At 46.7% G+C, this 10,320-nt stretch overlaps 1 protein-coding gene across 1 annotated transcript in view; it reads right to left on the bottom strand.

The window, feature by feature from the left end:
- The window catches only part of CCDC3 (coiled-coil domain containing 3), a 78,938-nt gene extending 70,771 nt beyond the window's left edge, over positions 1-8,167 (bottom strand). The window contains exons 1-2 of the mRNA XM_003786885.2: positions 7,809-8,167; positions 5,143-5,317 (exon numbers count right to left, since the gene is read on the bottom strand). Of these exons, the coding sequence (XP_003786933.1) occupies positions 5,143-5,317; positions 7,809-8,167 (534 nt within the window). The remainder of the gene's footprint in view (positions 1-5,142; positions 5,318-7,808) is intronic.
- Between the last annotated feature and the right edge of the window lie 2,153 nt (positions 8,168-10,320).

Genomic DNA, 10,320 nt, shown 5'->3' with positions numbered 1-10,320 from the left:
GCTGGTTTTCATCTCTTTTCATCAATTTTCTCACCTAGTCTAGCCTTTAGGCAGTGATTTTCAACCACTATGCTAGGAGAGGATCTTGGGTGTGCCACAAAATTTTTTAAAAGATCACTAATTAAATTATTTTTGAAAGAAGTTCAAAGCACAGTAAGTCTATTTATTTTTTTAACTTTTTTCCTGATCACTATAACTTAAATGTGCCATGGAACTATAAGTTCAAGGGTGCCCTGAGATAAAAAAGGCTGAGAAACACTGCCTTAGGCTTATATATGGAAGGGACATGGGACGACCTCTGAGGTCTACTTGTGAATCAAGTGTAGCAAAGTGTGCCTGGTGTGTTGCCATGTGTGTCAAAGGTGATCGTAGTAATACACAAGAATATTATTGGATAAAAACACTCACTGAACGTTCACACAAGAAACTACTAATCATAACAGCAACTACTTGTTTGGAGGGTGGGCACAAACCGGATGGTTCAGTGTCAGAGGTGGGACAAAAACTCTACTGGCTGCCATTTTATATTTTCAGATTTGGAAACCTATGTAAATTTTGTGTTATTATTCAATAAACTATTTTTTAAGTGCTCCCTGCACATAACCCAATCAACTCTGTTGAATGAAAATGTATACTCTGGCTTCCTTCTCCATTCCCATCTCCAGCACAGACCCCACCAGATTGCTTCCACCACTCTGCTGGGGGACGTTTCAGGACTCCCCAAGGAGGTGGCAGAAAGCTTCTTTAAATGTTAAAACTAGGTAGTTTTTAATACTTTAAAATAATCAATCGATAGTAAGAAACCCTTGCATCACTCCTTACAGTTCAGAAAGTGTTTTCAAATGTTGCTCTAATTAGGTCATTACAGCAACTTTAGTTTACCTAAGACCTATTTTAAAAAAAGAGAGAACTTAGGTTATGAGAAACTAAGGGGCCAACCCAAGGTCATGACTCTACAAATGGTAGAACAACCTGATGTCTTCGAATACTATAGATTCCTTCTAGGGCAGCTGAGAGAAGGAATCTTCTTCCACCTCCAAACAACGGAAGAAAATGATGGCAAGACTCACAGATATTTTTTCTGTCCCATGACATTTTCTGACAGACTGATGTCAGCATGGGTCAGTCCAGGTCTTGGTCCTCTGGGACAGTCCTGGCAGAGATGGACAAATATCCAACTACTGTTTTGACTGTTACCCTTGCCCAGTAGGAGAGAAATGAGGAAGGAAAAATGTCCTTGGCTGGAGTCAAGAGATTCCTGCCAGTAAATCTGGTGGATGAGCCGACACGTCAAAGATATCCCCATAAGTCCTGTTAACACCATGACACCAAACCACAGAGGGGCTGAACACGCAGTAACAGTGCTGACTTCTTGGCAACTTTTGAAAGCAAGACTGTGTTGCTATTTACTGATGTGCGGGTGGGATACTTGAAGATGGAGAGACACTGGAAAGGAACCCGAGTGTGGGAGGACTCCCGAGGACTGAGTTGAATGTCACCGGGGGTGTGTGTCACAAAAGTTTCCCTGTGTGAGATTTTCCTCCTGTTCCAGCTCTTAATCTCCGAATGGACTCCTGTGTCCCAGAACCACATGATCCTCCAAGACAAAGAAAGCTTAGCACAATCACAGAAGAGAATGAAGTGTCACTGTCATAATACAATCTAGATCCACTGTCCCAGCCGAATGGCAGCACAGAGCACGGCAGCCTGGACGGCAGAGAACACAGGAGCTGCCCCCCTCCTCCACGTGCCTACGGCATCTGCCATCTGAGCCGAGGCAGGTGACACAAGACAGGCTTTTGGGCAAAGCTCACAGCACATGGGAAGGATTAGAAGAGCCTCACACCTATTCCTACTGGAATAAAAAGGGAAGCTGAACAGCAATTGTGATCCCTTTGTGGGTGGGGGAAAACATAGGCTGCTTCTGACATGACACGATATATTTATCTTGGGTATGAGAAATAATTTGATGCTTACTTTCCCACAGAAAAAGAAACATCTTAGTTTCTCTTGAAGGTAGTGAGTAACTGTCAGTAATTCAAGTGACTCTGAGATCATCAATTCACAACTGTTTTCATCAATCCAGAGTACGTTAAAAAAAAAAAAAATCTCAAGGAGCATCCCCCAAATTCTAAAAGTAAATTTAATTTTAGTTTCACATTAAATCGTAAACTAAGATTTAGCTTATTTATCTTAAACTAAGATAAACTTATTTCGCTCTGATCTGGATCAAGGAGGCAAGGAATAAAAATGGAAAGAGCAAAAGGTCTGGAAAACCACAGGGTACCTCAGATGGAACTTCTAAATTTGGCTACATGGCCGCTCAGCAATCTGGAACAATTATTTTCCTACCCTCAAGTTCTGACTCTTCTCTGAGCTTGGCGGACTCCCACACTCTGTTATCTAAGACACTGGGCCGAGTGAAGGGAGAGGGGAAAGGGCTTCTCCCCAAGATCAACATCTCACCAACAGAAATAGCTCGGCTTTCACACTGGGAAACAATTCTCTGTGGTCCTATTGTTCTATTTTTTTTTATCCAAAGGATGGGAAAATCTAATTCCAGAAAAATGTTAATAGCTTGACGATGTGACCATGGGGTTAACAAGTCACGGAGCTTAAATACTTGTGTGCTACGCTACACAAGTATTTTTGGAATACTATCTACTCTCTGGACATAAATCTGTTGTCATCAAGGGTCTCATCATAAACAAAGCTCCCGCAATATGAGAATCAAAGGGCCAACCCCAAGAAGATTTCATTTGGAATGGGCTAGATATGACTCAGGCTTGAGATACTCAGACTAAGAAGTGGTGGCTCCAGTTCAATATGGGGTAGGCAACAGCACAGATTAAAAAAGGGTTCAGAAAATTCTGGCAACCCATGAGGGAGGGGTTAGAAGAATCTAGATTACTGTCAATAGGGGAGAGCTAAGGAAGGAACCTCTCCATAAGATTTAACAATAGACAATGTCCCTAGTTGGAGGCACTGCAGTTACAGGCAGAGGTATGGGGAAGGCCTCCAGGGCCCAGGGAGTCCTGGGCAGAGTGCAAGGAGGTTTGGCAGAACAAGGCAGCTATCCTGGGCCGACCCACCAGACAGGAGCAAGACACTTCCCCCAAATCCTTTATGCCTGGGTGGAGAGCTGCCTGACACATGCAAACTCATCAACACGGTTACCCACATCGGAGCTCTCTCCAGAGGTCTGTTACACAGTGCTCAACATGTCCCCGATGGAGGATTTAAAGAGATGGACCATGGGGCGGCGCCTGTGGCTCAAAGGAATAGGGCGCTGGCCCCATATGCCGGAGGTGGTGAGTTGAAACCCAGCCCGGGCCAAAAGAAAAAACAAACAAACAAACAGATGGACCATGATCCCACCCAGAGGCTTAAATGGACCTGGCCCCTCCTGCCTTGGTATGGCAATGCCATTACTTTGGAAAATTTCCCTGCCACTGTGGCATTTGGCCCAAACGGGAAGATCCTTTTGTATTTTCATACCCCAAGTAATCCTGACCCCGACATTCTACAACCACCTTCACCACCTTGTACCTCTGTATCTGAACAACTATAGTTAATTGTGGAAGTGTTAGCTATGATAGCTACTTTATTTCATTTCCCTGAGGACTTTTTCTTTTCTCTAAGACAATTTCTCAGAGCTCACATCAGAGTAGTCATAACGGCTCAGAGGCATTGAAGGTTTACTGTTCTCTCAAGCATTATGCTGAGGGGTTTATATTTTTACATATTTATTCATATTGCATGAGCCAGGTGACACAGAGGCTACTATTTTCCCCATTTTGCCAACGAGGAAACTGAGGCATAGCTCCCAAGCTTCATCCCATCTGTTCTTATACTTTGTGAAGAAGCTCTTTTTTTTTTTTTTTTTGAGACAGAGCCTCAAGCTGTCCCCCTGGGTAGAGTGCCGTGGCATCACAGCTCACAGCAACCTCAAACTCCTGAGCTCAAGCGAGTCTCCTGTTTCAGCCTCCCAAGTAGCTGGGACCACAGGTGCCCACCACAACATCTGGCTTTTTTTTTTTTGGTTGTAGCTGTCATTGTTGTTTTGGCAGCTCGGGCTGAATTTGAACCCACCACCTTAGGTATATGTGGCTGGTGCCTTAGCCACTAGAGCCACAGGTGCCGAGGCTGTGAAGAAGCTCTCAATCAAAGAGTAAAGCTTCAGGCCGGGCTCAGTGGCTCACACCTGTAATCCTAGAATTCTGGGAGCCTGAGGCAGGCAGGTTGCTTGAGCTCAGGGCTCAAGACCTAGCCTGAGCAAAAGTGAGGCCCTGTCTCTACAAAAAATAGAAAAACTAGCCAAGCTATGATGATGCCATGGCACTCAACTCCAGAGGGACAGAGTGAGACTCTGTCTCAAAAAACAAACAAACAAACAAACACAACAAAAAATGGGTGGGGTGGCTCATGCCTGCTGTAATCTTAGCAGTCTGGGAGGCTGAGGCTATTACATTGCTTGAGCTCAGAAGTTCCAGACCAGCCTGACCAATATTGAGACCTGGTCTCTACTAAATAAAATAAAATAAAATAGCTGGGCATGGGCGGCGCCTGTGGCTCAAGGAGCAGGGCACCAGCCCAATATGCTGAGGGTGGTGGGTTCAAGCCCATCCCTGGCCAAAACTGCAAAAAAAAAAAAAAAAAAAATAGCTGGGCATTATAGAAGATACCTGTAGTCCCTGTACATTATAGAAGATACCCTCCCTACTAGGGAGCTGAGGCAAAAGGACTACTTGAGCCCAAGATTTAAGGTTGCTATAAGCTCTGATAACATGGCACTTACTACCGGGTGACAGAGTGACTCTGTCTCAAAAAAAAAGTAAAGTTTCAGGAATCCAAAAGTTAGAAGCAACATTTTTTAACAGCTGGGAGGGAAAAAGAGAGAAAGGATAATACTCTTTGACCTGGGCTTTTGAGAAAATCTTTTTTTTTTTTTTTTTTTTTTTTGCAGTTTTTAGCCGGGGCTGGGTTTGAACCCACCATCTCCGGCATATAGGGCTGGCGCCCTACTCCTTTGAGCCACAGGTGCTGCCTGAGAAAATTTTCTTGACTCCCTTGGTCACAAAATTCATGTAAGATATAACTGTTGTACTGTTCTCGTATGGCGTGGGTCCGGCCCACTCTTACCCTGCTGTCTTCCTGGATTTCCCAGTCGCTGGAGAAGGGCACTAGCGGCTGCCCTTGAGAACAGTTGGAAAACTGGAAAAGGCTGGAAAACATTCTTCTGTTTTCTTGAGTGTCTGGAAAGATGGCATCTTGGAAGTTGACACCGTGAGGCAAGAGGTTATAATTTTCATCCATCCTAATGCAAAGAGAAAAAGCAGAGAAGGAGATTGGATAGCCAGGGGGGGACCAGCGGCAACAGAGAGTCACAGAGCCATGTGATGGGCTTGTCAATCTCACATTGATGTTTTCCACAGCTCTCAGTCAAAACTTCTCTACAGTTACTATTTCTCTTTCTGTCTCACCCCTTGAGTCTATCCTAGAGGTTTCCAAAAAGATGAGTTTGAGCAAAGTAGGGGCCAAAGTGTTCGTATGAAAGCCTCTTTGTCTAGTTGTGTTTTGTCCCAGTCCCGCACCCAGCCTCCCTTCCCACTTCCCATAAACAGGGTCCCTTAGTTCCTGGTGGAAGGAAGGTCAGCTATACCCATCTGGATTTAAGTCCTGTCACTCCACTACTCATCTTTTGTGTGACATGAAACACATTTCTTAACTCTTCTAAGCCTCAGTATTCCAATCTGTAATAAGGATTGCAACAGAAAATGTAAGTAAATAAAACACTTGGCTTGAAGAGAATGCAGTGTAAATCCTAGTGGACATGTTTATAGAGCCTGGGTGTAAATCACCTGTTAGAATGATAAAGAAGGTGGGAAAAGGAAAAGGGATGGGAGTTCCACTCCAGTCTACAGGGGGCACGCAGGGCTCAGCAGGAAGTCTCCACTGCCACCCCCCATCCCTGGACACTGACCAAAGCCTCGGTGGGTCCCAGAGTAACAGAGGAGGAATGATTTGCCTGGGGTTGTTAACACACTTCAGGGCACGACAGCCCCGTGAAATGAAATCCCATCAGACTGCTGTTTGCCTCTGAATTTCTGCCCTAACTTTTTGTAAATAATGTTAGAGCAAAAGATGAAAGAGTTGGCTGGCCACCACAGAGCCTTTGGACAAAAGTATATTTCATGATAAAAATTGAAAAAAATAATAATGTCTGCTCAACTACTGGAGCTTTTTTAAATCAAGTTTGTTGTTGAATAGTTCTTTACAGCTGGCTTCTCAGTATTTTTCCTAAGTAAAAACATGAAAAACCGGAGTTTAAGTTTCTCCGCATCAAGAAGGGAGCATGGCTCGGCGCCTGTGGCTCAAGTGGCTAAGGCGCCAGCCACATACACCTAAGGTGGCGGGTTCGAATCCAGCCTGGACCCACCAAACAACAATAATGGCTGCAACCAAAAAATAGCCGGGCATTGTGGCGGGCACCTGTGGTCCCAGCCACTTGGGAGGCGAAGGCAGGAGACTCGCTTGAACCCAGGAGTTGGAGGTTGCTGTGAGCAGTGAAGCCATGGCACTCTACCCAGGGGGACAGCGTGAGACTCTGTCAAAAAAAAAAAAAAAAAGGGAGCATTCTCAGTCTTTGCTGACTGTGTTTAGAAACTATACTTCCCTGGCAATTGAAAAAAATTAAATCAACTTAGCCTAGCTAAACCACTCAAGTCATCACAAAGCAGGACACATATTCTAAACTTAGATATTCTGGCTTCAATATGGAAAACATGTGTTGCCATGAGCTCACAAACACTGGTCTGTGGAACTTGCTGTTTTCTCTCCCAGAGCAATGAAAGCTAAAAGTGGATCTACAGACCCAGGTCAGAGTCATTCCAAATATTCTCAGCACTACTTCACAAAAAGGGAAAGCTGGGACGATAACCCACTGTATCAGCCTTGGACTGGTTCACCCACTGCCCCCATGCACAGGTTAGATGCATTTTGCCATTTCTCTGAGTGGTTCTGAACTGTTCTCCTAATCAATGGAAGACAGCCAAGGCACTCGAGGCTCTCCCTGCTGTTCTCGATTTCACATTTCGGTGGAATTCAGTCTTCAAGAAGAATCTACTGAATTCTCACAAAGATGCGATCTTGATGAACTTCACAAGATTCCAGAGGTCTGGAATCTGAGAAGACCTCCTGTCCTATTCTCTACGCTCTTCAAAACATTGTCACTCAGGGTCTAGCCCCCAGCAGAACTCTTCCCCTCCCTATACACCTTTGCTGTTTGGAATAACCCGGCAGCCGATCTGAGATAATGAAAAAAGAGAACAGTGGGCTGCACTTCCGCCCTTTACATCTTGGCCTTTAAGTGGGAGGGGAGAGGAGAGCGTGGACCGTGGTTCAGCATCCACCCCGCACCAGGCACTGGGCACGAGTGAGTGTGTTTTAGTCTCAATCAGCGTCACTTCTCACTTTAGGCAGGTTCTTGAATAGATGAGAAGAACTCGCCCCAAATCACAGGAAGGGCAGACAGATTTCCAAGACTTTTTCTCACCCTCCTGAACTGCTCCCAAGGCACCGGGTTCAACCTGTCTTTTAAACAGCCCCAGCCAGGGTGGCCGGGGTGTCTGTAGAGACGTGGGACCCAGCGGGAGAGCGCGAGGCGGGCAGCGGGAGGAGCCGGGGCACATTCTCGCTCGGGAAGCCACGAGGGCTCCGCACCTGGCTGCAGGTAGGTGACCGCGATCTACTCGGGAGGGCGCGCCAATCGGCAGAGACGGTGGCGGCGGCGGCTGCGCCGGGCTCACCTGAGGAAGAAGAAATAGGAGTAGTCCTGCACCACGGTGTGCGAGTGGCACGAGAAGTAGCCCAGGCCGGTGAGGTTGAGCCTGGAGCCGGCGGGCACCTCCAACATGCTGCCCCACGCCTGGTCGCACAGCATCTCCACCTCGGCGGCGTAGAAGAGCCCGCCCTGGCCGGCGTGGTACTGCCACGGCAGGTGGTTGTAGAGGCCGGGCGCCTCGGGGTGCAGCGCCAGCACCTTGGCGTACACGATGGTCTCGGCCAGCTCGGCGCGGCAGCCCTCGCTCAGCGGCCGCCACTCGGAGGGCAGCTGGCAGGCGCGTGCGGCCAGGCAGAGCGCGGCCAGCAGCAGCGGGAGCAGCATGCCGGCGGAGCGCTAGCCGGGGTGCATGGCTGGGAGCCCGGCCCGCGGCGCCCGCCCGGGAGGGAGGCGCGGCCTGGGCTCCCGAGACGCGGCGCGCTGCGCTTTAAAACGGGCCGCGGGCCCCGCCGCGCCCGCCCCCGGCCCGGCCCCCAGCGCACGCCGGGGCGGGACCGAGTCCCCACGGCCCGGCCGGCGCCCGCCGTGACCCCGGGACCAGCTCCTGGCGCCCTTCTAGTATTGCTCCTAATCAGCACGATTATCTGCATCGGGTTTTACGTTTTCTGGAAGGTTCATGGAGTGTCAAAAGACGTAGAGATCAAAGCCGACTTTATCTTCCCAGAGATCAACTGGGAACTTCAATGAATTCGGTATGGGCTAAAAAACTTTTTGCTTGGTTGGGTCTCTCTCTCTCTCTTATTATTTCATGATAATTTTAGGAAAGCCTGCATGAAAGCATCAAAAAGCGATCCTGTTGCCCTGGTCTTTCTAAAGCTAGATGATTCGTCTTATCCCTCCTTGCGTTTTCTGAACACTCCTGGGCCTGAGAAGGAAATCACAGGTAATTCCAGACAGCTCTCACCGGCCAGCGACCGGCAGGAGGAGACCCGGAATGGACCGTCCTGCCTTTATCTCTCTACCCAACAGTTCTGTTGATCTCTACACTGCCTTTGTTATTCCTAGTCTAGTAAGGAGAAGAACCACAGGACATTTTTACTATTTTTTTTTTTTTTTGAGACAGAGTCTCACTATGTCACCCTCAGTAGAGTGCTCTGGTGTCACAGCTCACAGCAACCTCAAACTCTTGGGCTTAAGTGATTCTCTTGCCTCAGCCTCCCAAGAAGGTGAGACTACAGGCGACCCCCACAATGCCCTGCTAATTTTTGTTGCAGTTGTCATTGTTGTTTTAGCAGGCCCAGGCGGGGCTCAAACCCACCAGCCTCAGCGTATGTGACCAGCGCCCTACTCACTGAACTATGGGCACTGAGCTTACATGTTTGCTGTTCATGAATATATTTATATGTGTTTATTATACCATGAGTGTCATATATATCATAAATATAATGTACATATCATACACGTTATATATGTATATATACATATAGATATTATGTATATATTATACATAAACATATATATCACCTTTTATATACATATATGCTTACTTTTACATATATTTACATATATACATATACACACATATATTTATATGTGTACATATTATACATTAAATGTCTAAGCATTAACATGGAAGAGTCTTCATCCTGCAGGTATCTTACTATTAATAATTTGGGTATCTATAAGTTTGGGCCTTGGAACCCATTTGAATTCTTCTACCAATCAGAGGGAAGTAAGTTGCTGGGAAAAACTAGAAGGTGGAAGAGCGGAAGAGGAAAGGGAAGACAAAATTCAAAGACAGGGACTCACTCCCCATCAGCCCTAGATCCTCTCCCTGAGAGCGCTAAATTTTTGGTTAGGATGATATAATTCATGAATACTTGTTGTGAATGCCATTTTCAAAAGGCAGCTCCAGGGTACAACACACCCAGCCCTTCAGGCAGGGACCCAGGAAGGCCACCACACGGGGAATCCAAAGAAATTTGAGGAAGGGCTTTGGACATCCTCAATGAAATGATCAGGACTCCTTCTAATATCACCCAGATCCTGAAGCAATCAAAGGCTAACAAGTGACAGGAGGGTCACACTAGTACAGAATCTCATCAGCGACTGAAAGGGATTCTTATGCTTACAGAACCCTCTGTTTGGGGCCCAAAAGCAGAAAGAAGTAAAAGTGAGAGCTCCCCAAGGACAACAACTAATCCCTGCATGTCTAGTGTGCAGATCTAGCCTAGGGCCTCAATAAACTAGTTAGCACACAGTGAATTGAGTGGACAGCACTCCCAGTGGTGTAGGTGACTCTGCCTCTGTGACCTGCTCTGGTAGGTGTGTAAATGGTATTCCAAGATGACATCAGAGATTGTATATCAACATTGCTAATCTGTCCCTCACTGATATTTAAATTATGGAATTGCATAATGTAATTGGTCTGCTAGTGCTGTCATGATAAAATAGCACAGACTGGAGGCCGGAAGTTCAAGATCAAGATTCCAGGGTTGGCTTCTGGTAAGGCCTCGCTTCCTGGCTTGTAGACAGCT

This window comes from Otolemur garnettii, unplaced genomic scaffold, assembly GCF_000181295.1.
Source record: "Otolemur garnettii isolate 467f Iridium unplaced genomic scaffold, OtoGar3 scaffold00019, whole genome shotgun sequence".
NCBI classification, from domain to species: domain Eukaryota; kingdom Metazoa; phylum Chordata; class Mammalia; order Primates; family Galagidae; genus Otolemur; species Otolemur garnettii.
The sequence above is the reverse complement of the archived record's forward strand: the minus strand, read 5'-3'. Positions and strand labels throughout refer to the sequence as shown.